This window comes from Mobula hypostoma, chromosome 11, assembly GCF_963921235.1.
Source record: "Mobula hypostoma chromosome 11, sMobHyp1.1, whole genome shotgun sequence".
In the NCBI taxonomy this organism is placed as follows: domain Eukaryota; kingdom Metazoa; phylum Chordata; class Chondrichthyes; order Myliobatiformes; family Myliobatidae; genus Mobula; species Mobula hypostoma.
Window position 1 is genome coordinate 38,522,614 of NC_086107.1, and position 27,699 is coordinate 38,550,312.

The 27,699-nt window shown below is 38.9% G+C and overlaps 1 protein-coding gene across 2 annotated transcripts in view; it reads left to right on the plus strand.

Annotated features, from left to right (window-relative positions):
- The window catches only part of sbf2 (SET binding factor 2), a 569,459-nt gene extending 546,770 nt beyond the window's left edge, over window positions 1-22,689 (plus strand). Inside the window, exons 36-42 of one of the 2 annotated variants that reach the window (XM_063061848.1) lie at window positions 489-616; window positions 721-960; window positions 7,556-7,663; window positions 16,171-16,355; window positions 16,640-16,727; window positions 17,393-17,524; window positions 21,237-22,689. In XM_063061848.1, the coding sequence (XP_062917918.1) occupies window positions 489-616; window positions 721-960; window positions 7,556-7,663; window positions 16,171-16,355; window positions 16,640-16,727; window positions 17,393-17,524; window positions 21,237-21,335 (980 nt within the window). In that variant the 3' untranslated portion in view covers window positions 21,336-22,689. The remainder of the gene's footprint in view (window positions 1-488; window positions 617-720; window positions 961-7,555; window positions 7,664-16,170; window positions 16,356-16,639; window positions 16,728-17,392; window positions 17,525-21,236) is intronic. The other variant, XM_063061849.1, reaches the window with a different exon arrangement.
- The last annotated feature ends 5,010 nt before the right edge of the window (window positions 22,690-27,699 follow it).

The following is a 27,699-nucleotide window of genomic DNA, read 5'->3' on the forward strand; positions in this document are numbered from 1 at the left end:
TTGCATTTAAAGTATTGAATGGGTTGTCAAGATTAATTACAAATGCTCACTGTTTATTTGTAAATTAGAAATAAATCCAAAGTTATTTGTTGGCAGATGTTGGGATAGCCAAGAAGAGGAGAGTACTTCCGTAATTTAGGGTATCATATTAGTTGTAGCATCTGTTATGTCTATATTTTGTTCTTTATTATTAGCAATGAAAATATTTTAGTTCTGCATTTTAAGTATGATCCTAACATCTCCATAAAAATACCCATTGAAGCTTCTTATTTTCTATAGGTAAAATACTCTTAGTGGATCACAATTAAATTTATAGCATAGTGTATCAGAAATTCAGAAATCTTTCTGATTTAAGTAATGAATTAATTAATACTCTAAGCATTGTCTTTGACTATTTGTATTAATAAAAGTTTCTTCTGAGTATATCTTTTCCCACACAAATTAACACCTGTGTATACATAATGTGGGTATTGTTCATTGTTTTCTAGGAATTTTATTTGAAGATAAAATAGATAAACAAGCAAAGAGAGGAATTTGTATTTGGGAATGCATTGAGCGGATTCATAAGAAAGGACCTGTTTTTTTCAGCTATTTGTATAGTCCTGAAGAAGGGGAGGTATGATACTTAAATAATTGCAATTAAACACTTTTTCCATTAATTTAAAATCGAAATGCATGCAATTCAATTTTATTTACTTTTATATACATCATTCTTTGTAGAAATATATACTAAGGCCCTGCATAAATATCTCTGCTCTGAAGAAATGGGATTACTACACGGGAGAGACTCTTTCCAGTGGTCCGTCCTACGACTGGGACATGATCACAACAAAAGCAGGTGCATCCGATGAACTTGAGCAGATGGATGGTTCAGTGCCGCAAACCCATCGAAAAGTGGTATGGCCATGTTATGACAATGTCAGCAAAGTGCAGCCGGATGCCATTACCAAGCTCCTCGAGGTATAAACAAATTAAGCCAAATGATAATTATGTTTTTAAGTGGTACAATGCAATTAGTAAGAGCAAGCATAGATATCTCACACATACCTAGGCTTGGGATGCCCAAATTTTTGGATTCTGAGTACCAGATCAGAGCAAAAAGCCGCAAGCCAGAATTGTTGCCACATGTGTATTGAATAGCATATAGGGGCCATTAAAAATGGCATGGGCCAAATGTCATCTACTGGCCATAGCTTGTCCTACCTTTCAGAAACAACAGTGGAAGAACTCAGCAGCACAAGCAGCGTCTAAGGAGGTTAAAAGGTGCAAGTCAATGTTTCAGGTCGAGACCCTGCATCAAGAAAGTAGTACTAAAGGGGCGGAGGGGTGGGTGAGATAAATCTGGTATGTGATAGATGGAACCAAGTGGTGGCAGAGAGAAGTGGGACAGAAACTGGTAGTTGATAGTTGGAGTCAGATGAGAAGAGGATGATGGGCAGATGGAAGCAGGTAGGGAAAGGGGTTGGTGAAATGAATAAAAGAAAAAAACTAGGCAGACAAGCGAATGTGTGTGGGAGGAAAGCACCAAGGGTGTAGGTTACCCACAATTGGAAAGTTCAGTATTTGTACCCATGGTTTGTAAGCTACCCAACTGGAATGCGAGATGTTGTTCTTTTGGTTTGCATTTGGCCTCTTTAGCAATGGAGAAGGCTGAAGGACAGATGCAGTGTGGAAATGGAAGAGAGGTAAAATAACATTCAAGTGGAAGCTCATGATAGACACAGCACAGATACTTCATAAAATAGTCATCTTGAGAACGCTAGGTTACATCAGTATGGAGGAGGCTACTTTTTAAGCTCCAAATCCAGTTTGGAAGAAGTGCAAGTGACCTCTCCTTCACCTAGAAAGACTGTTTACATCTCTAGGTGACAGTGAGGGAGGAGCAAAAGGATAGTAGTTGCACCTCCTAAAAAGGGAGCAGGAGTCATCGCGGACATCTGGGAAATGAAGGAAATTGTGCAAGGATTCCATTAACAATGATGGGGGAAAGCTGCACTTCCAGAAGGAGGATATTTCAGAAGCTGTAGATCAGAAGCCCACATCTTGTGATCAATTGCAACAAAGATGGAAAAATTGAGAAAATGACATGGCATCCTTTAGGGAGAAAATGAATTAACACCCTTTAAGGAAGAAGTATGGTTGAGGTAGCTGTGGGAGTTGGTGGGTTTATGGAAGATGTCAGTGAGATCTCTATCTCTTGAGATGGAGTTCCAGTAAAGAGGGATGCCAAAGAAAGTGAATTTGAGGATAGGGTAGAAAATAGTGGCAAAGGTGAAAAAAATGGTGAGTTCTGTACAAATGCAGCATTGATGTACCAGTGAAAGAGCTGGCTAGGTGTACCAGAAGAGGCTTGGCTATACTTTTCTTCTGCAGAAAGTGGGACAAATGGAAAGAAAAGTTGTGTAAAGTCAGTCAGATGAGGGTGTTTGTGGAAAGGAATTGGTTAGGTCTTTCTTCAAGACAGAATCAGGGGCTCCTGTGACCTTCCTGATATGGTTTTGGGTCTACAGAGACTTACACTTCCATGGTAAAGATGAGCTGATTGGAACCAGGGAGTTAGAAAATTAAAATGTTCACTGACATGAGAAGGTTCCTAGATGAAAGTTGGAAGGGTTTGGACAGTTCACTTCACTTTCACAGAAGAAATGAATTTTGCAGGGCAGGTAGTGGCAGAAACAATGGGCCTAGCAAGGCAATTTTGTATATGAATCTTAGATAAGGGTTAGAACCATGAAGTGTAGGGCCAGGGCATTAGGAAATTGAAGGCTCTGGATAGGAGATTCCCCAATGATGAGATCTATAACAATCTGGGAAATGGTAGCCTGATGTTCATCACTGATGTTAGAGTTCCAGAGGACTGTATAAGAAGAAATCAGAAAACTGGCATATACTAGAAAACAAGGCAAGTTCCCTTAACTTAATTAAAGAGATGGATTTTCATGGGACTGTAATCAAAACTTGCACATTCCCCAAAATTAATCGCTTGCCTACAAGTTAGTAAGGACTATACTACAATCATATAGCAGCAGGGAATTACAAAACATAGATTTAAAAACTGAGAACATTGAAAATAATATGGGAAAGTATGAGTCTATCTACTTGAGCTCAAAGACAAAATAGGATGTTTTCTCATTGGTCATTAACTAGCAAGAGCAGAGCAGAAGAGAAATTTGACCAATTTCTCATCCAGGCAGTGTACGATGTGCTTCGAAGCCCATCAAACCTGCACACATGGGGGGCAAGGCAGAGTCATCTGTGTGCCCACTGTGCTCCAAGCAAGGAACCCTGGAGCACATCCTCAGCGGCTACGCAAGGGCACTTGGTGAGGACAGTACAGGTGGAGGCATGATCAGGTCCTGAAGACCATTGCTGAAGCCGTCGGCGCAGGAGTTGAGTGGGCGAAGCGGTCCCGACCCTCCAAGCAGACCGTTGCCTTTGTCAGAGCGAGGGAGCAGCCAATACTTGCCAAAAGAACATCTGCAGACATCCTGACCTCTGCAAGGGATTGGCAGCTGTTGATGGACCTCGAACGGCAGCTGAAGTTCCCCAACCATATCGCAGCCACCACCCTGCGACCAGACATTGTCCTAGTGTCTGAGTCGACTAAGCAAGTGGTGCTGCTGGAGCTGACAGTCCCATGGGAAGATAGCTTGGAAGAGGCCTTTGAAAGGAAGCTCTCCAAGTACACAGGACTGGTCAGCAACTGTCAGCAGGCTGGACGGAGAGCGAGGTGTCTCCCAGTGGAGGTTGGTTGTAGGGGATTCGCAGCCTGTTCCTTAGTTAGAGCCTTCAGCAATTTGGGCATCGAGGGAGAGAGGAAGAGGAGAGCCATCCGCAGTACCACCAGTGTGGCAGAGAGGGCCTCAAGATGGCTGTGGCTGAAAAGAGGGGAGCCATGGAGTCAAAAGTAACTAGCCATCTGGACACAAGCTGGGGTCTGATCAGCCCCGGGTGGGTCACCTGGAGGAGGTTGTATGATGTTGAAAGACCGGAAACACCCGATGATTCCAGGAACATCACTGGAGATGTGTCCAGAAGAATCAGTAGGTGTATGTACACAGGTACAAAATCTGTGTTACAAAATTACCAAAACACTGGTGGGTCAATACAAAACATAATTTTATTAGCCTTTGTAATTGTGTTCCTTATCCCTGAGCAAGCAATATCAGAAAAATAATGCAAACAACAGGAATTCTGCAGATGCTGGAAATTCAAGCAACACACATCAAAGTTGCTGGTGAACGCAGCAGGGCAGGCAGCATCTCTAGGAAGAGGTACAGTCGATGTTTCAGGCCGAGACCCTTCGTCAGGACTAACTGAAGGAAGAGTTAGTAAGAGATTTGAACCCACACCTCAGCGAGTTCCGTGTTCGCCATGATGCGGAACTCTTCTTCTGCCGTCTCCGTCTCCGAGCCTACTTCTTCGGCAATGACTCTTCCACCCCCACCGATGACCCTTTCTCCCGTCTTCAGCCCTCCTCTTCTTCATGGACACTCCGCTCTGGTCTTCTGCCTGGTCTGGATCTCTTTATTGCTAACTGCCGACGGGACATCAACCGTCTCGACTTCACCGCACCTTGTTCCCATTCCAACCTCACTCCTTCAGAATGCTCTGCTCTCCTCTCCCTCCGCACTAATCCTAACCTTATTATTAAACCCGCCGATAAGGAGGGTGCTGTTGTAGTCTGGCGTACTGACCTCTACCTTGCCGAGGCACAGCGACAACTCGCGGATACCTCCTCTTATTTACCCCTCGATCGTGACCCCACTAAGGAGCACCAGGCCATTGTCTCCCACACCATCACCGACTTTATCCACTCTGGGGATCTCCCATCCACTGCTACCAACCTTATAGTTCCCACACCCTGCACTTCCCGTTTCTACCTCCTACCCAAGATCCACAAACCTGCCTGTCCTGACAGACCTATTGTCTCAGCTTGCTCCTGCCCCACCAAACTCGTTTCTGCATACCTCGACACGGTTTTATCCCCCCTTGTTCAATCCCTTCCTACCTATGTTCGTGACACTTCTTAAGCTCTTAAACTTTTCGATGATTTTAAGTTCCCTGGCCCCCACCGCTTTATTTTCACAATGTATGCCCAGTCCCTATATACTTCCATCCCCCATCAGGAAGGTCTCAAAGCTCTCTGCTTCTTTTTGGATTCCAGACCTAATCAGTTCCCCTCTACCACCACTCTGCTCCGTCTAGCAGAATTAGTCCTTACTCTTAATAATTTCTCCTTTGGCTCCTCCCACTTCCTCCAAACTAAAGGTGTAGCTATGGGCACCCGTATGGGTCCTGGCTATGCCTGCCTTTTTGTTGGCTTTGTGGAACAATCTCTGTTCCGTGCCTATTCTGGTATCTGTCCCCCACTTTTCCTTCGCTACATCGACGACTGCATTGGCGCTGCTTCCTGCACGCATGCTGAGCTCGTTGACTTTATTAACTTTGCGTCCAACTTTCACCCTGCCCTCAAGTTTATCTGGTCCATTTCTGATACCTCCCTCCCCTTTCTAGATCTTTCTGTCTCTATCTCTGGAGACAGCTTGTCCACTGATGTCTACTATAAGCCTACTGACTCTCACAGCTATCTGGACTATTCCTCTTCTCACCCCGTCTCTTGCAAAAATGCCGTCCCCTTCTTGCAATTCCTCTGTCTCCGCCGCATCTGCGCTCAGGATGAGGCTTTTCATTCCAGGACGACAGAGATGTCCTCCTTTTATAAAGAAAGGGGCTTCCCTTCCTCCACCATCAACTCTGCTCTCAAATGCATCTCCCCCATTTCACGCACATCTGCTCTCACTCCATCCTCCCGCCACCCCACTAGGAATAGGGTTCCCCTGGTCCTCGCCTACCACCCCACCAGCCTCCGGGTCCAACATATTATTCTCCGTAACTTCCGCCACCTCCAACGGGATCCCACCACTAAGCACATCTTTCCCTTCCCCCCTTTTTCCGCTTTCCGCAGGGATCGCTCCCTATGCGACTCCCTTGTCCATTCGTCCCCCCATCCCTCCCCACCGATCTCCCTCCTGGCACTTATCCTTGTAAGCAGAACAAGTGCTACACATACCCTTACACTTACCACCATTCAGGGCCCCAGACAGTCCTTCCAGGTGAGGCGACACTTCACCTGTGAGTCGGCTGGGGTGATATACTGCGTCCAGTGCTCCCGATGTGGCCTTATATGTATTGGCGAGACCCGACGCAGACTGGGAGACCACTTTGCTGAACACCTACGCTCTGTCCGCCAGAGAAAGCAGAATCTCCCAGTGGCCACACATTTTAATTCCACATCCCATTCCCATTCTGACATGTCTATCCATGGCCTCCTCTACTGTAAAGCCACACTCAGGTTGGAGGAACAACACCTTATATTCCGTCTGGCATGAACATTGACTTCTCTAACTTCCGCTAATGCCCCCCCCCCCATCTGTTATTTATTTTTATACACACATTCTTTCTCTCACTCTCCTTTTTCTCCTTCTGTCCCTCTGACTATACCCCTTGCCCATCCATTGGGTTCCCCCCCCCCGTCTTTCTCCCCAGACCTCCTGTCCCATGATCCTCTTATATCCCCTTTGCCAATCACCTGTCCAGCTCTTGGCTCCATCCCTCCCCCTCCTGTCTTCTCCTATCATTTTGGATCTCCCCCCCCCTCCACTTCCAAATCTCTTACTAACTCTTCCTTCAGTTAGTCCTGACGAAGGGTCTCGGCCTGAAACGTCCACTGTACCTCTTCCTAGAGATGCTGCCTGGCCTGCTGCATTCACCAGCAACTTTGATGTGTGTTGCTCAGAAAAATAATGCATCATTTTCAATATATTGACCATATTCCATCTGTATATTGTTTTCATATCTGGATAACTATGTAAAGATTCAATAAAGTGGATCTAAGATTTAAAAAAAGGTTAGCTTATGAAGTTATTTGCTAAATTTTAAAAAATTTGAAGGTACTTAGTCAAAATCTTTAAATTGTCAAAAAATAATTTCATAGAATTAGTTATAATAAGCTGTTTGGGTGGGATTCCAGAATATTGGCTGCAAAAGGGTACAGGGCATAGTGTTGAAATTTGAAACAAGCCATTCAGGAATAAAATAAAGAAGGTTGTTTCCCTCATGTAGAAACATTGAGCACACTTTCCCAAAGGTACACCGTAAACTATCAATTCCAGAAATATGATCAATTGATATTTATCAGGTAATGTCATCAAGAAGTGCACAACAGAGGCAGGTAAATGAAGTTCAAATACAGATTAATCATGATATAATTAAAGACAACCTTCTGGTGCAATATTAAACATATATCTGCTGAATTTACATTTACAGGAGTTATATAGTGCTCTGGAGGAAGGGAATAGATAGTGTTGCTATAAACTACAACAGTGCCAAAATTACATGTCAGTTAAAGGTAAACATATAACTTAACGTCACTTGTTTGCTTGATTATTCCAAATGAGCTTTGTTTCCTTGCCTAGAAGTTCAATTTTGGTGCACATAATTAAATATTCTGCATCTGTGATGTAGTTTTTACAGTGGGATTTTGTAATTACAGGAGATTGAAAGGCTGGAGAATGAACTGAATCAAAATCCAGAACAGTGGAAACCAACCTGGGATCGTGTAAAAGTTGGCCATAAGGAGGAAGCTATACCAGAACAGACTGTAAGTACATGCAGTTAACGTGCTAATATCACTATGTGCTGCTTTTTCAGAAGACCTAAGTATTCAAGTGCTATTAAAAGGAGTTCCAATGATATGTATGACTGGATAAGGATTTAAAGATTTGGAGGGGTACTTGCAAGTGATGGTGTTCAGAATCAGAATCAGATTTATTATCACCGGCATATGGCGTGAAATTTGTTAACTTAGTAGCAGCAGTTCAATGCAATACATAATATAGAAGAAATAACAATAATAAGTAAATCTTATTCAGTATACTTTATGCATCTGAAGTACTTGTCCTTCCTGACGGTAGAGTCATAGAACACTACAACACAGAAGCATACCCTTTGGCTCATCTAGTATGTGCCAAACTATTGTTCTGTCTAGTCCCACCCACCTGCACTTGGACCATAGTCTTCCACACCCATCCCAACTAACTGCTTATTCAGATTTCCCTCAGATGTTGAAACAAAACCTGCATCCACCACTTCCACCAGCAGCTCGTTCCACACTGTCACCACCCTCCAAGTGATGAAGTTCCCTCTCAAGTTCCCCATAAGTATTTCATCTTGCACCCTTAACCTATGACCTCTAGTTCTAGGCTCACCCAATCTCAGTGGAAAAAGCTTGCTTGCATTTACCCTATCTATGCCTTTCATAATTTTGTTTATCACTATCAAATCTCCCCTCATTCTCCTATGCACCAGGAAATAAAGTTCTACCCTATTCAGTCTTTCCCAATAACTCAAATCCAGTGCTCCCTCTCAGGTGTGTATATGCACACGTCTTTTGCTACTAGCGCACAAAGGAATTTAACCTACGCACAAAAGGTTGTCACCCTCTATCTTATTGGCGCATTAAGTATATTTGACGGTTATACACAATCACATCTACTTTTCCGGTTTCTGATGCAGATGGTGTTGACAACGTGGGGTTTGTGATGATTTATCTGCAGATTTTAGAACTGGCTTACTTGTACTGTTTTTGCTGAAGAACGTATTAATTCACTATGTGGAATTCCAAAGAAGCAAAGGGCATGAAGCGCAAAAGAACTGCTAGTTCATTTAACGTCGAACGGCTTAATGAAACGGTAGAAACTAGTACACTGAAAGCTCATGAGGTCAGGAACATGCAGCTGTGAGAAATTTTTATGTACAATACAGAAATTGGTGTTACCTGTGTGTATTGTCATGATGCAAAAGTTGCTGGAGAATTTGCAAGTGGGAAGAATAGCTTCAGATTTACTTCCACTTAAAAATTCAGTGCACACATATTGTTGTCACTGGGCAAAAAAATTGCACAGCACAAGATTTTTGTGCACACTGGTCATTACAAATTAGAAGGAACATTGCTCAAATCCTCAAGTCCTGGCAAATTGCAACTTTTTTCTTTACTTTTTCAATCTTATTGCTATCAAGTCAAGTCAAGTCACTTTTTTTTGTATTTTCGACCATTACTGCTGGTACAGTAAACAGTAAAAACAAGACAATGTTTTTCAGGACTATGGTGCTACATGAGACAATACAAAAACTACACTGAACTACGTAAAACAACACAAAAACTACACTGGACTACAGACCTATCCAGGACTGCATAAAGTGCACAAGACAGTGCAGGCATTACCATAAATAATAGACAAGACAATAGGCACAGTAGAAGGCAGTAGGTTGGTGTCAGTCCCGGCTCTGGGTATTGAGTCTTTCCAAGTCAGGTGACCAGAAGTGTATACAATACTCCATAGAAGCCCTTGGGATTCTCCTTCACCTTGTCTGCTGCAGCAACCTCATGCCTTCTTTTAGCCATTCTGATTTCTTTCGTAAGTGTTCTTCAATATTTCTCATACTCATCAAGTACCATATTTGTTCCTTGCTGCCTGTACCTGCTATGAACCACCTTCTTAACCAGAGCCTCAGTATCTCTTGAAAACCAAAGTTCCCCAAAGCTGTTAGCCTTGCCTTTTATTCTGACAGGAACATATAAACCTTTGAAGGTCTCTGACTTACCAAGCAGCACTTTGCCATAAAACAACCTATTCCACTTGCAGGTTCTTACTCCAATTTAGAATCTCAGCCTGAGGACCAGGTCTATCCATCTCCATAATTATAAGACCATAAGATATAGGAGCAGAGGTAGGCCATTCGGCCCATTGAGTTTGCTCCACCATTCAATTATGGGCCGATCCAATTCTTCCAGTCATCCCCACTCCCCTGCCTTCCCCCCATCCTGTGATGCCCTGGCTTATCAAGAACCTATCTGTCTCTGCCTTAAATGCACCCAATGACTTGGCCTCCACAGCCACTCATGGCAACAAATTCCACAGATTTACCACCCTCTGACTAAAGTAATTTCTCTGTTTCTCTGTTCTAATGGACTTCCTTCAATCATGAAGTCGTGCCCTCTTGTCCTGGACTCTCTTACCATGAGAAATAACTTTGCCGTGTCTAATCTGTTCAGGCCTTTTACCATTCATAATGTGTCTATGAGATCCCCCCCACCCCATTCTCCTGAATTAACTTGCGACTAATTGAATTAGATCCAAAGTGTTCCTGTACAAACACTTCAGTCACCCAACCTGTCTCATTCGCTAATAGGAGATACAGCATCACATTCTCTCTAGTTAGGGCCTCTATATATTGATTAAGGAAATTTTTTCTGAAGATATGTGATAACCTCTATCCCATCCAGCCCTTTATGAAAGTCCTGGTCAATATGTAGATAGTTAAAATCACGACTATTACAATCTTATGTTTCTTGCAACTGTCAGCTGTCTCTCAAAAATTTGCTCCTCTAAATCATACTGGCTATTGGATAGTCTATAATATAATCAATTTAACGTGGTCATTCCTTTCTTATTCCTCAAATCTACCAATGGACAAGCCCACTAGTTGTCCTATCTGAGCACAGATGTGACATTTTCCCTGACTAGTAATGCCAGCCATCCGCCTCTGGTCCCTCTAGCTCTATCATGTCTAAAACAACAGAACCCTGTAATATTGAACCTTCTCCATCCTGCAACCAAGTAGAGATTATGGGTTTGGGAGCTGCTGTTAGATTGGGGTTCAGTATTATTTGAGCTGAACTAATCTATACTAATCATAAAGTATCTGATGAACAATATGCTGAACACAAATAGAGTTACTCAGTGGACATGCAGGTGGTTAGAAAATGAAATTTGCAACAGGAAACAATCCTATTGGTTTAAATCTTCTCAGCATTCAATTGCAGTTTATTCAATTTGGATATCAGACAAGGGGTCTGACAAACCAAAAGAGTCAAAAGAAATAGTTGAGAGAGAAACCTGTATGTTGTTTGCACGTTTCTGAGGATGATGATTATAAAAGAAAAGCACCTATTTGAGGACTAGAGTAGTTTCAGTTAAGATGATATGTCATTCCAGTCACAAGAAAATAAGTTCTTAAGTTTTGCATTTAGATGCCAATAGATGTTACTTTTGATTTGCAACAGACTCATCACAAGGGAGCTCCAGAACTCTCTGGAGATCGTTCACACACCTATCAAGTGCTCAAATTAGCCAAAAGTGTGTTTTGGAGAGTATTCCTATTGGGCAACTCATTTAATAAGTGCCTTAGTTGACCATCTTCTTATTCCAGTGAGGCACTGTGTCTTAAGAGGGTGTTCTTTCTTTCCATCTGGCCCCTATGTGGGCAATGTCTATGCCAGTGGAGCAAACAGATACAAATTAAGTTTATTATACATGTATAAACAATCTATATTAGAGAGGGATGGAGGTAGAAATAGGGTTTTAGGAGGGTGTGGGATATTTTGTGCAAGTGTGGGGTGTCGATGTTCATAATGCTGTAGGATCATCTTCCTTACTTCATAAGGTCATGATATTTTTTTTTGGAGAAATGAGATGCTGTTTCTGGGTCATCTCTTGTGCTCATGCTTGGATCTCCTCAAACTCAATCTCAGGAAGAGTATGCAAGACAAATAGCTGAGACAAATTGAGGTCTCCACCAACAAGGAGGTTCGATGTTTCACTCCGGACTCCTGGACAAACAATCCTGATGAGGGACTACAGAGGTGATCAAAAGTGGGTACTTGGAAAGATTAAGGACAGAACTGGACCACTCTCCTACACAGTGGAGATTGCATCTAATGTCATCTGGAGACAACACATCAATAGTTGAGAAGAGCAGAGTCAATTGTTAGAAAATAAAGGTGTCCAGAGCTGTCAGAACCATTTCTTGCAGTCCCAGAGTCAACTTCCACAACCACGATGGAGGAGACCCTAGAAACTAAGATTATTTCACAGCCACAGGTTTCTCCTACCAAGCAGAATGACCCACCCCCAATCAGGAAAGACGTTATCTCGTAAGAGTAAGAAAACCTCACAGTAATTAAATCTTTAGGCCTGAATAGGACAATTTAAAATTTACTGTGAATGTCTATATAGTAGCTGTAATATATAGTATACTGTATACAGTATATATGTCTATAAGTTGAGATACATTCTATATTGAGTTGGAGTTTATAGCTCAGCAGGGTGGAGTGTTGTATAATTTAATATTTCAGTAATATTGTAGAGATATATTGTTTGATTAAACATTCTTTGTTTACATAATTGATTATGGGTTATATGTACAAGTGCATAAATGGCGTACGTCATCACGCCATAATGTCATGTGAGCACGCCTCACTAAAGTAAGAATGAAGTATACATGTTTTTCCCAGGCCTGTTTTTCTTTCGATTATTTTTATGTTTTGCAGTTACAACAGGTAACAGTTGCCACTTAGAAATGCTGAAAAGTTAAGTATTTTTTGAAAAAAAATACACAATTTAAAATATTGTAGATTATTTTAAAAATGAAACTAAAAAGACTTAACTAAATTTAACTTCTTAACAAAGTTGAACCACTCAATTGAATACAAATTCTTTTGGCCTGCTTAGTTCCAGTTTTCACACTGAAGATCACAAGTGTGGAAGTCCATGAACCACTGATGCATGTACAGCGACGAAGGAATAACAGTGGATTTGGTTGATGGTGATTGACCTGATAGAAAGCAGCTTGATTGTGAAGTAGGCTAAACCTAAATATGAGAAAGAAAATAACCCTTGTTGGTCCATTGCTTTATTGCGTTTGCATCCTTGGCAAATTGAACTTGTCAATTCAATCCTAAAATATTGTAGTGTAAATCATATTTGGAATGATGGACATGTCTGCATCTTTTATATATTTCTGTTCAGTTGTTTGAAAATATAGCAACTAGAGACAGTTAGAGGCCAATTGTTCACTCCCACCATTTTATGATAGCTCAGCACCATTGGACTTGCCCAGTAAACTCTATAAGAACTTTCCCTGTTTTCATGAGATGATCTTTTATTACTCTGTACTCTAGATTATAGCCGTAGTCTACTTAACCTCTCCTCATAGAACATCCAGAAAATCAACCTGGTGAACCATTGTTGCACTGTGACTATAGTAGGTGTATAGAGTGGATTCAGATTAATTGGGATACATCAGGACCTGCACATTTTGGCCCAATTAAATGGCTGTTCCAATTAGCTGAAGTTTCATGGAAATAATCAGTATTGGAATCAGGTTTATCATTACCGGCATGTGTCATGAAATTTGTTAACTTAGCAGCAGCAGTTCAATGCAATACATAGTAATATAGAAAGAAGAAGTAAATAATTTACTGTAAGTATATACATGTGTATACTGAATAGATTAAAAATAGTGCAAAAACAGAAATAATAATATATTTTTTAAAAAGTGGGGTAATGTTCATGGGCTCAGTGTCTATTTAGGAATCATGGCAGAGGGGAAGAAGCTGTTTCTGAATTGCTGAGTGTGTGCCTTTAGGCCTCTGTACCTCCTTCCTGACAATAACAATGAGAGGAGGACATTCCCTGGATGATGGGCATCCTTAATAATGGATGTTGCCTTTCTGAGGCACCATTCCTTGAAGATGTCTTGGGAACTATGGAGGCTAGTACCCAAGGTGGAGCTGTCTAATTTTGCAACGTTCTGTAGCTTCTTTCTGGGATCAGGTTAGGTCCTCAGCTACCTTGACACCCAGGAACTTGAAATTACTTGCTCATTACGCTTCTGATCCCTCTATGACGATTGCTACATGTTCCCTCGTCTCGCCCTCTTGAGTGCACAATCAGCTCTTTCGCCCTACTGATATTGAGTGCCATGTTGTTGTTGTGACACCACTCAACTAGCTGGTACATTTCACTCCTGTAAATCCTCTCATCTCCATCTGAGATTCTACCAACAATGGTTGTTTTATCAGAAAATTTACGGATGGAACTTGAGCTATACCTAGTCACACAGTCATGTGCATATAAAGAGTAGAGCAGTGGGCTAAGCACACACCCCTGAGGTGCACCAGTGTTGATCATCAGCAAGAAGGAGATATTATTACTAATCCACACAGATTGTGGTCTTCCGGTTAAGAAACCAAGGATCTAATTGCAGAGGGAGGTACAGGGGCCCAGGTTCTGTAACTTATCAGTCGGAATTGTGGGAATGATGGTGTTAAACGCTGACCTATAGTCAACGAAAAGCATCCTGACATAGGTGTTTGTATTGTCCAGGTGATCTCTGGCCATGTGAAGAGCCATTGAGATTGCGTCTGCCGTAGATCTCTCGTGGTGTTAGGAAAATTGCAGTGAGTCCGGGTCCTTGCTGAGGCAGGAGTTCATTCTGGCCATGACCAATCTCTCAAAGCATTTCATCACTGTAGATGTGAGTGCTACTGGGCGATAGTCATTAAGGCACCTCGCACAACTCTTCTTAGGCATTATCTCTTCTTCGGCATTTTTTTAAATAGTTATTTGAGTAACAAGTTATGTATTTAAATGAAATTAAAAGAAAACAAATTAGAAAGCTACCAATACCTCTACCGTGCTATAAAACTGTGCATTAGTTCCTAATAGTTATTGACAGAGGAATTCATCTGCCATGTTCTTATGATTAACTGTAAATGAATAAAAATCAGTGCAGATAATGGACTACCTTCATACAATGCTTTAGACGATTGCATCTTCCAAATCTTTACGATCTTCATTGTAACATTCAAGATGATTGTCTATACTTTCAAATTCTTCATAATTCCTAACTTGTTGAAGTAATGAAATCATTTCACTTTCACTCCCGGCCGTTTCTGATACTTCCAAGCCTGAATGCTTGAAACTGTGGTGAACAACAAAGTTCCAATTTTTTTTACTGCTTATTTCTCACCAAGTATCAATGACAAAAATATCTGTTCTTTGAACACTAACACACGCAAATGATACTATTTAAGAACTGTTCAATCTGAGCTAACGGCCATGCAAATACAAGTGGCTGACATTGGTTAGAAACTGTTTTGCAAAATCTCTTATCCCAATTAAGTGGCATAGTATCCCAAATAACTAAGGGAATCCCAGTTATTTTCTCAATTTATTTTTTGTACTTTAAGAGTTGTCCCAGATAAACGGCTGCCCCTATTAAGCAATGGTCCAATTAACCAGAATCCGCTGTACTTCCATTGGAAGGGAAAATTGGTCTGGATGTAATACTCCAGCATGGGTTCACCATAATTGCTTAAGATGTTTTAAACTTGTAATCAAACCTGCAAGGAAGGTCAGTATGCTGCTAACCTTCAAATTGTCTTGAGTATCAACATGTTAATATTAAATTATATATGGGTTAAGACACCCAAGTCTCACTGAATAACATCATTGCATGCTTTTCAATGTGGATGGTTTCACATTTTTTGCCAAATTTACAATCTATCTGCATGTCCTCTCTCATTTATATAGCATGTCTCTATTCCAGTGAAGCCCCTCTGTATACTCCTCACAACACTCACTACCACTTATTATCATCAGCAAACCTGGACACATTATGCTTTATGTCATCATTTATATCATTGACAGAGGGCAGCTGGAGCCCCACAGCCAATCTCTGTAGCACCCAACTCGTTATAACCTTCAATTTCTTATAATCTGTCTATTACAGGTTCTCTAAATTAGCCGCATAGTCTCAACATGAGCCCTTATCAAAGACCTTCTTAAGGTCCAAGCACAGCACATCCACTGACGTTCCCTTATTTTTTCTTCTGGCAACTGGCTCAAACAGAACTTAATGCATATTTGTCAATTACGATTTCCCTTTGATTGTCTAGTCCTAATTCCCACTGCTCCTGATATCAGGTAATTGAACTAAATTAATACACCAATATTTGCCACTTCATGCTGTTTTGACTTCTGATCAAATTTATTTCATTTCTTTGATTTTCTGAGTCAAGACTTTTTCCCCTCTGCTGTGTTAATCCTATCCTTTGTTATCAGGACATGTATCCTTATTTTTCATTTTATTTATCCTGTCTGGATACTGATCACCACAAAGTACTTAATTCCCAACTTTGGTTACTTTGCAACCATATGAATTTGTGTCAGGTAACAGGGTGACTATCGGCCAGGTATTGCCAAAAGCTCTGGAATGCTGATTTTCCTTTTCACACTCAGTTTTCACTTTTTGTTGTAACAGAGAGTTACTTCATCACTCATGGCATCTAATGTGCAGTCCTTCCAAAGAAGGTCCATGCTACATTTGGCAGACAGTGGGATTGGTGAGAATGATCGGAGCACCACTACATCACCCTCAAATGGAGTAAATACAAGGAGAGCAGCAACTCTGTACAATCAATTTACTTCAAAGGATGTGGAGAACAGGTGTGATAATATTTTGAACTTGTCACATTCTATCCCCTCAGTTCTCTTCTTTATAAACTAACCTTCAGTTAGTTGACCTTCACCAATAATGAATAATTAGCTATATATCAGCATTTCACATAAAAGGCTTTATTAGTAACGATGTAGTTATCCAGTCTATAAAGTATTAACCTAAAGGAGATGGAAATGTAAAAATGCTTCTTTAAACTGCTACTTTAACTTATTTAAAAATATGCAATGATTTTTGTACAGGTTTTGAATCATTGTTATTTCTATTTCTGTAGATCATTTGAAGGTGTACTTTACAAGAGAGGTGCTTTACTAAAAGGATGGAAACCTCGGTGGTTTGTTCTAGATATAACTAAACATCAGGTACAGCATTGACAATTGATGTAAATGCAACTTTAAAATTTTATGTATTATTCTATGATATCTTTTATTGGAAATTATAAATTAAACATGATTTCTGTTTTCCTGTACTTGAGTAAATATTCCATTGTGAATGTACCAGAATTTGCTGTAATTTTTGGTGTTTCTCAGCTTAAGCACTATGAAGTTATTGATAGTTAGGCTAAACAGGAAATCTCAAACATGCTGGCCAACTTTTACCAGGGATTTTCTAACTGCTCCAATGTTGGACTTGCCTTCGACACCCACCACTTTGTAAACTCACTGCTACTTAAAAAAAGCTTATTTTGCTTATTGATTTTTAATTCCCTCACAAATACTATAATGGCCAATAGATTGCAAAATAAAAGCATGATATGCTGCACTCAGTTATATTTGCTTTGTAATGTGTAAGTTTTTTTAAAGTTTTTCTTTTGGCTTGGTGAATATTAGAATTCCTTAATGTCATTGGCTGCTTAGACAGCTTGATGACATTACAGTTGATAAACAAAGAAAGCACTTGCAGAACAACTAATAGCAGAAAAAAGAAAAGTTTTCACAAGGGAAGTTTCACTGGCTCCTTGAAGATGGTGAGCTTTCACTTTGATGCTCACTATTTTAACATTAATTTATTTGTTTTTCTACTCCAGTTGCGGTACTATGATAGTGGTGAAGATACGAACCCCAGAGGATTCATTGATCTGGCTGAGGTCGAGTCAGTTCTTCCAGCATCATCAACTCTGGGTGCGCCTAAGCATTCAAATGAAAGAGCATTCTTTGATGTAAGTTCCTATCCTTCTCCATACTGAGATTGTTGCTGCGATGCCACTCAGAATACTAGAAATTTACAACAAAATAACATTGTATTTCTGTGCCAGGCAATGCTGTTAATTTTTAGTTTATTGGGACAAGTAGAAACATAATCTCTCTTTGAGAGAAGGACTTGGGACCAAGCACTTCTTGTTAAAATAGTTTACTATATGGTTTAAAAGTATAAAACTCTTTATTTCAACAGAACAAATTTGAAATCCAACCTGAAGTGTTTGCACTTTGGCTGCTACCTTGTAGAATTTTTAAACTATGTTCGCATCCATAAAAGTCAAGTAAAACTGCCAAGCTCTGTTTCTGTGTAAATATATCTTACACTTTTTACATTCAGTGCTTATCATTGATGTTGAAGTCTAAAAAATACATTTAGTCTAAAAGCCATAGTTAAGTTGATTCTTTCTGTAACTTAGGAGCCATTGGTGTTATAAACATACAGGACATAAATTCTAGAGTATATTTTCGTGTAGAAATTGCCAAATCAGTATGTTGTAATATCTCCTTGATATAAACCCGAAAGATTTTGAGTCATTGTCAGATCAGCAACTGCACTAAAGCAGGGGTTGACTGATTGAATCCATGAAAAATACCAAAGTGCCCACTTAGGACATTATGTGAAAAAATATATTTTTCAATTCTCTTCTAGTAAATCTATAAGCAAGTTTAAATCCAAGTTCCAGAGTTATTGCAGCTAAAAGAAATGAGTTATTCCTTTTCGCCTGGTCTTTGCCTCTCAGTTTTATGCATTCGATTAAATTTCCCCTTCATTGCTTGTAACGTGCTCATAAATTTCCTCTGTACCATCTCTAGTGTTATTATATCCTAGTAGTATGATAAATGTTGACCTAGTTAATGTTTAATGCAGTTCCAATATGTTCTCTTTTCTCTTGTAACTGTGGCCTGGTATACTAAAGGCAAATATCCATGCACCTTCTTAAATAATCCTCCTGATGTCCTACCTTCCAGAATCTTTAGCCATGCACTCCTATACATTTTCATGGTGACCTTCTATTTATTCCCTATTGCCTTGTCATGGTTTCCCTCCTGAGAAGCATTACCTTGTACTTTTCAGGACTGAATCCCATTTGCCACTTTGGTGTCCTTCCCCAAAATCAGCTCATTTTAACTTTGTGCAACTACTCTCACAAATTATTTTGGTAACTATATAATCATGGCTTAATATTGAAATCCAAGTTATTAATATAAATGACAAAAAGTAATGGGCTAAGTCCTAAGCCCTACAAGCCCCAGTCACTAAACAAAGAGGTCCTATTAACCTCTTTGTTTATGCCCTGGGCTAATTTTTAATCCACTGAATTATTGTTACATTGGATTTTGCCTTCTGATCAATCTACCATTGTCGAAACAGACTCCCTTCCTTTTCCCTAGTTTGAAATCCATTCCACTGCCCAATTTACTTTTACTACAGGGACACAATATTAACACTACTATTCCACGTTTACACATCTTATCTGTCTATCACTGTCTCAATTAGTACAGGGCCTTGAGGTTTTCATCAGTGAGATCTTCTTTTAATTTACTTCCCAGCTCTTGCTGATCCCTCAGCAAAACCTTCATACTTGCCATTTTGTTGGTTCTGACATGTTTCATGACAATTGATTATGCCATCTTGACCCATAATTCCTTTAAAATACTCTTCTTGGAGAAGTAGCAAATTTGAATTTTGTGTGTGATACTAGGATTCTTGATTTGTGACTACACAAATGCTACCCACTTGAATATTAAGTCCCAAAAGCTTATAATTTCGAGGCTCTGCGTGGTGTAGGTAAACATTTCAGTTACTCCGCCCTTAATTTTTCTCCCTATCCTAAGTAAACTATTTTCTGCTGCTCGTTCTTTACATCCTGAACCATTCGCTATACAGCTATTCAAGATTTGTTGTTCTCTTCCTCTCTGGTCTGTCTTTGTTCTCCTATGAAGTATGGTCATGAATTTTCAGCAGTAATCTTGTTAAAAAGCCACCATGGCATTAAATCCACAAAACCAACAAGATTCATTTTAAAATCTCACATCTGAAATGGAATTAGATTACATCATCAATCTAATATGCACTGCTGAAATCCCGCAAGGATACAGAACACATTGCTGCTGCGAAAAATAAGTTACATCACCTTTCTGCTATGCACAGCTGAAAAGCCTCTTAAGTAAACAATAAGAGTAAACAGGGTGCATCTCCAAACCTGAATATTGTCAGATTTACCCTTCACTTTGGATATCTGGTTGATAAGTCTGTTTGGTGTTTAGAGCATTAATCTTGGTAGTGTAGGTTATCAACTTTGACTCATTTAGTTCTGTTTTAAATAGCATCTCTGTTTCCCAGAATATGTGCCAATGAGAAAACTAAAATTATACTTCCATTAGGTCTATTCCTTCTGACCATTAGTAAAATATCATTATTAATGCATAGTCAGATTTCATTGCACGATCAGGAGACATTCTTTGTTGATTGTGACTGCTGGGAGTAGAAAATACCTAATGCCTTCTCATTAAACTGATGTTATTAAAATTCTCCATACAAATCACAGGTTCTTTTATTTTTTTAGTTAGGCTAGCAATAAAAAATTTATCTTTTAAGTAAGTGATTGTTTCTGAGAGTGCAAAAGTTCACTAACTTTTTGGGTTCTACTTGCTAAGAAGATTGACTACTGGAGTTAAAATACTTGCAGACTGGTTTTCATTAGGTACATAGATAATAAACACAGGATATTCTGCAAATGCTGGAAATCCTGAGTTATACACACAAAATGCTGGAGGAACTCAACAGGTCAGTCAGCATCTATGGAAAGGAATAAACAGTCAACATATGGTCTCAGCCTGAAATGTCAACTTTTTATTCCTTCCTACGGATGCTGCCTGACCTGCTGAGTTCTTCCAGCATCTTGTGTGTATTACAACCATAGATTATTCCTTTATTTTATAGAGGGATGAAACACAATTAGAATCCCAGTAAATTGCATAATTTATTTGTATTATATTTTTGTGGGTGTACTTAAAGTTAAAGCCAAATTATTGGGTACCTCTCACTTCTCTAAATGTGTAGTTTGTTTCATTAGTACTATAAAGGAGCATTGAACAATAAATCTAAAGGTCAAATCAGTCAATCAAAATATATTTAATTTGTAAGATATATTGACATAAAGCTTACTACTGTTCTTCAGTTGCACATTATTAGTGTTGGTATTCATGTGTTTTTGAAATAAAATAATTACCTTTTTTAAAAGCAACCAATTAAAAACCTCTTCAAATACTTGTACTTGGAAAGCATTAAATTATATTTACGAATTCAAGCTAACCTGTGAGATAATTTGTACTTAACTTCATTGGTAAATTAGATTTATTACAATATGCTCTATTTTTGGTAAATGGAAATGATATCAAGTAATTAAGAGTAAAACTGTGATAAAGAATTTAGCTAATTATGAGATATCATAAGTCTTGTTCTTCTTAGACAATACTTTTGGCTATACTAGTCCCTTAATGCATCTCCCTAAATCTAGAAGCGTTGAATGTCAGTCATATTACTGTATGCAATCACTAAAAGCATGTATACAAACTAGAATTTGGAAAAAACAAGTCATTTTTTTAAAAATTTGAGTGCTTAGGATGTTTTCAGTTGAATTACAAGTTTTTTTTCTCTTTCTAATACAGCTAAAGACAAATAAACGTGTTTATAATTTCTGTGCACAAGATGTGCAGATTGCACAGCAGTGGATGGACAAAATCCAGAACTGCATTTCAGATGCCTAACAAGATACATTTTAAAAGGATCATGAAGGATCAAACCAGCCACAGGAGATTAAAGCCCTACAACCTCTAAGAAAATAAAAAGATAAGGGTGTCAAAAGAATACATCAGTAAATTAAGACAAAGACCACCAATTGTTCAGCAGAAGGATCTGGGAAACTGCTTCAGCACGGGAAACTTGCACTGACATCTTAACACATCGCATCGCTCTTTAACAATGTGAAATGTAAACTTCAACCACTAAAGACCTTAATATAATGTAATATAAATGAGATCTTTGCTTTCATAGATTTGCATGCAGCTTATAGTCATTTTAAGTCCTGAAATGTTCTGGATAGCATGATTTTACAACCCTCAAAATTAATTTGTAACATAACATTTTGTATTTTATTGTATATCAATATCTAAAGTAAAACAAAGACCTATCTCAGCAGTACTCAAGTTTTTAAAATATACCACATCAGAACTGCATTGGAATGTTTGCACTTAAAGCTATGAGGCAGAGAGTGCAGTACACTCACAATTAATGTAGTCATTAATGATCAGTTCATTTCGGTTGCATTTCTGTAGAGTATGTAAATAAATGTTTTTTGGTAGCTTACCTTGATATTTAAAGAGGTTTTGCACACTAAAATTTAATGGTTTCTTATTTTTTTTACAGTTCATACTTATTTTTGAAAAAGCATTTGGAGAATGTTTGTGTTACCTAATGGAGAATTTATTCCACCTTTTAACACTTTCACATTATTTAGTGGAAAAATTTTAACTTTTATGTAGCTTGTGATATGTTTCTGTGGTGTCTTTATAGCATGTTTATATGTTTATTACGTTTTGTATTTTTGAAAAAAGTGTATATATGGCTTAATTTGGTTACAATTCTCTGCCCAATTTTAACTGTTTTAAGGAGCACTAGCAAATTATACATTTCACATAGTAGTCATTGCATATGGGACCAAAAGATTTATCATGCACAGGGAAAGAAAATAAGTGTGCATTTCCTGGAGGCTAAAATCAACTAAAATGTCCATATTTTCTTATTAGCATGGATAGATTGGCAAACAGTTTCCACCATTTGCATCTTATGACCTTGCTAAAGATTGACAAATAGTAGCCTCAATTTGCACATATTTAATTTGTAAAGTCTGTATATATCATTCATCTGCTTTGTAAAATACTGATCTTGTGTAGTTCTTTGTTGAATTAAATGCAAAGTCACTAATTTTTTCCACCAACAGCTCTATGTATATTGCTTCGTGTGGCATTGAGTTTTATGACTTGTTTATACTAAAGTGCTTATAAAACAATGAGCGCTAAATGTGACTTTTTGTAATTTGTACAATGTGGCTATGTTTATTCTTTTAATGACAGGGTTGAATTGAAGGCAGGCAAAGGAACTTTTAAAACAACTGAAGGGAGAAATTCCATTTTAACAATGCAAACAATTCAAGTTTATCTGTGACCTTGGATTGTCCCAGCCATAGCAAGATGGATGAGATGTTTACTCTTTTGCATTGGCTAGAGGAAACTGAGATCAGTCTGAGCAATATCAAAATGAGCCAAATGAGGAGCTTATTTGGAGGGGAAACAAAATGTAAACCTTTTGATTCCAGAAACTGGGTCCACGTATCCTTTATTCTGAAATTTACAGAAAGTAGCAACTGTAGGAAAATATCAACAAAAACTGGAAGCACATGAGCTCCTCTCAATTTTTCTCCTATTAAGTCTGCATTGACAAACTGAAATCTAGAACAAGTTGCTTCACTCATGATTTTTAATACCTTGGAGGTTAAAGCTCAACTCTTGCCGAAGACATTTTTTTTAATTAAGTGCCATCGTGAACAATAGCCAGATCAGAAATGCTGGTCAAGTCAACTAGTTCCCAAAGAGAACTCTTATAGGCCAATCAGATGGTTCACTGCTGCTCAGCGATAGAACATAACGGGCACAAGGGTTGCTAGCCCCTGTACCCCAGAAACACACCTGAGCAGTGCGGCTGAGGTATGTGCTTTGCATGACCTGATCTGAAAGCATCACGTTGACTCATAACAGATCATGTTCACGGTGGAACAGCTTAGTCAAGGATGGGGTGATCAGCACAGATGGACAAATTATACCTCCACTACCCCTAGTATGGAAACTTTTATGTAAGTTTATTCATAATCTGAAGATCTAACGCTTAATCACTTACAATCGATATGGGCAGAAATTACCATTCACAAAGAAGGAAGAATTTATTTATAGAAAATTGAACCTGTTTCATATAGACACATAATCAGCCTTCTTTGCCAATTTCAGCGTACTTTGAAGTCAATGACAGTCATTCTTGAATAAGCTCTTCATTCCACTTTTGTATTAAGGGTCAGGAATCCTCGGGAAGCCTAAACTCAATTAGTTAGTAAATACTATTTGCAAGTACTTGTCCATGACTGTTCATTAACATTTAGATCCAGTCATCTGCATATTCTGTGATTCACGATATTTTTAAATACTTAAGTACTGTACTGTTAATGCAAGGGAATGCAACTAATATTATTTAATTGCTCCTTCTAGTTCTTCTTTCAAAGCCAATGCTACAAAATTGGAAATGTAATAGACTCTAAGATGGGAAGGAATAGAACTCAGGAAGACTTGGGCTGGAGGGAAAAACAGGGACACATACCAAGTTTACTGAAGGAAAAGCAGAAATATTTTAGTACATTGATCACATCAACCTGTATATTTGAACAAATCAGTATAAATTTAAGGAGTGCAGGATATACATCTGGCTCATTAAAATATCATGAAAGGATTTTTTACTTTATAAATATAGGCATTGAAAGTAAAATTATGGTAAAAATACTTTTAAGTTAAGCCTTTATATCAGTTAAGCCTCAGCAACAGATTTGTGTCCTACATTTGATAAAATTCAAACTACAGGTTATAATCAGGTTTCCTCTTCCTGCTCAAAAGATTATTATTGATCACAATATTACAAATAATTAGTCAGTTTAATATACGTATTGATAGTACACAAAGTACAAGCTGCTCCAAGGTGACCAAGTTGAATGTCTTTGAAAATTATTTAGAGTAAATTCACTAGAATGACACATTGAATGATAGTAGGGGATTGTGAGAGAGATGGTGTTCCAAGGAACCTGAGCTTTCACCTTCAATTTTAGTAACTAAGCTATGAGACACAATAAGAATTGTAGATGGGAGAAGGCAGATTTAAAGGGTATGAAATGAGCAGATGGATGTTGATTTAAAAGCATAAAAGCCAAAGGGCTTTGTATATTGTATGAGCATTTGTTACTCCTTGAATCTTATGATCCCACACACTTAAATCCATCCACATCCCTTTATGTATTTGTCTTCCCATCCACAAATGTGGCTGTGCCTCTTTAGACATTCATTTATCCTTTTGCTGTTAGTAACACACAATGAAAGTTGAGACCCCAGGGACATATTACATCACAGTCATTAAAGAACACCCCCTTTAAATCATCTAAATCATCATTTTCAAGTTGTGTTGTGCTTGTTCTCCAGGTATTCATCCCATCCAATTGAACTTTTACTTTCCTCCAATCAATTTCTTTATATTATTTTCATATTTATATCAAATATAACCCTGCCTTTTACTTCTCCACATTGATTTCATTTCTGGATTGCTGATGGTCATATCAGTAGTCATTACCTACTGTACCTTCTGTTTCTATTTTTCTAAATATATTAGACTGCTAAAGTTAATTCCCAATATTGAAGCCTTGTATTATTAATCTCACAAATCAATAATGTTTTGTTATTGGAATTCTAAAATTATAAATCATTTCTGGTAGCAATTATTTTTTAATGTAGATCTAGTGTATAAAGTGATAAGTCTATTTAACCAATAACCACTTCAGACCTGCTTTGATTTAGTTTGACATAGACAGTACTGAGCTATTCCACAGAGTATTGTTCATTTCCAATCCCAACAGTCACTGGTAATCTCCCCCCTCTAATTAAGGCATTGGCTCACTATGTTCTGCTCTGCAAAAAAGAGGGAATGGATCCCTGCCTTCTGCAGGTGCTCTCTCAATAATGAAAGCACCCACTTCTTGGTACCAAGAGGCTACTATTGGGGTCTGCCAGCAGCCCCATCAGGTAGTCTCTCTCATCACCATGGTTAAAAGCTCATCAGTGCGCATCTGCAGGCAGGGAAAGAGCTGTGAAGTTAAACAAAGAGAGGAGACAGCAGGTACCATCACTAATATCTACAGTGGCATGCAAAAGTTTGGGCACCCCGGTCAAAATTTCTGGTACTGTGAATAGCTAAGCGAGTAAAAGATGACCTGATTTCCAAAAGGCATAAAGTTAAAGATGACACATTTCCTTGATATTTTAAGTAAGATTACTTTTTTATTTCCATCTTTTACAATTTCAAAATAACAAAAAAGGAAAAGAGCCCAAAGCAAAAGTTTGGGCACCCTGCATGGTCAGTACTTAGTAACACCCCCTTTGACAAGTATCACAGCTTGTAAACACTTTCTGTAGCCAGCTAAGAGTCTTTCAGTTCTTGTTTGGGGATTTTCACCCATTCTTCCTTGCAAAAGGCTTCTACTTCTGTGAGATTCTTGGGCTGTCTTGCATGCACTGCTCTTTTGAGGTCTATCCACAGATTTTCAATGATGTTCAGGTCGGGGGACTGTGAGGGCCATGGCAAAAACTTCAGCTTGTGCCTCTTGAGGTAGTCCATCGTGGATTTTGAGGTGTGTTTAGGATCATTATCCTGTTGTAGAAGCCGTCCTCTTTTCATTTTTGGCTTTTTTTTTTACAGATGGTGTGATGTTTGTTTCCTGAACTTGCTGGTATTTAATTGAATTCATTCTGGAACACAAGCCCAAAGCATGATCAATCCACCCCCGTGCTTAACAGTTGGAGAGGTGTTTATTTCATGAAATTCTGTACCCTTTTTTCTCCAAACATACCTTTGCTCATTGCAGCCAAAAAGTTCTATTTTAACTTCATCAGTCCACAGGACTTGTTTCCAAAATGCATCAGGCCTGTTTAGATGTTCCTTTGCGAACTTCTGACGCTGAATTTTGTGGTGAGGACGCAGGAAAGGTTTTCTTCTGATGACTCTTCCATGAAGGTCATATTTGTGCAGGTGTCGCTGCACAGTAGAACAGTGCACCACCACTCCAGAGTCTGCTAAATCTTCCTGAAGTCTTTTGCAGTCAAACGGGGTTTTGATTTTCCTTTCTAGCAATCCTACAAGCAGTTCTCCCGGAAAGTTTTCTTGGACTTCCACACCTCAACTTGACCTTCACCGTTCCTGTTAACTGCCATTTCTTAATTACATTACGAACTGAGGAAATAGCTACCTGAAAACGCTTTGCTATCTTCTTATAGCCTTTTCCTGCTTTGTGGGCATCATTTATTTTAATTTCAGAGTGCTAGGCAGCTGCTTAGAGGAGCCCATGGCTACTGATTGTTGGGACAAGGTTTGAGGAGTCAGGGTATTTATAAAGCTTTGAAATTTGCATCACCTGGCCTTTCCTAACGATGTCTGCGAACAAGCCATAGCCCTAACAAGCTAATTAAGGTCTGAGAACTTCTTAAAAGTTATCTGAGAGCTCAAATCTCTTGGGGTGCTCACACTTTTGCATGGTGCTCCTTTTCTTTTTTTCACTCTAAAATTGTACAAAACAAAAATAATACACTCATCTTGCTTAAAATGTTGAAAAGAATGTTTCATCTTTAACTTTATGACTTTTGGAGATCAGTTCATCTTCTACTCACTTAACTATTCACAGTAACAGAAATTCCAACCAGTGGTGCCTAAACTTTTGCTTGCCACTGTATGAAGAAGCCACTCAGTCTCTGCCAGGGTGTAGTCCTGGGCCCCAGAGCTCTGAACTTGTTCTTCCCCTTTGTTGTTAGAATAGTCCATGAACACTACCTAATTATGCCTTTTAACTGCACTATTTATATTTGTTATTAATTTTATGTCTTCGCACTGTACTGGCAAAAAACAACAAATTTCGCATCACATGTCAGTATAATTCTAAATATATTAGACTGTTAACCAGTTTGAAGCCTAGTATTGCTTCTCAGTATCTCCACAGTGAACTGTAGACAATTTATTGTTGGAATGTGGAAACAAATCATTTCTCGAACATTGAACTATATGGCAAAATACAGGCCTTTCAGTCTGCTCTATATAAACCTACTTCACGTTCAATCCGAACATTCCCTTCTACACAGCCTATAACCTTCTATGTGCCTATATAAGAGTCTCTTAAATATCCCTGTTAGAGCAATTGTTATAAGCTCCCCTGGCAGTGCATTCCATGAGAAGGTGCTGACTGTCCACTCTCTATTCTTCTCATTAACCTTATACACCTCT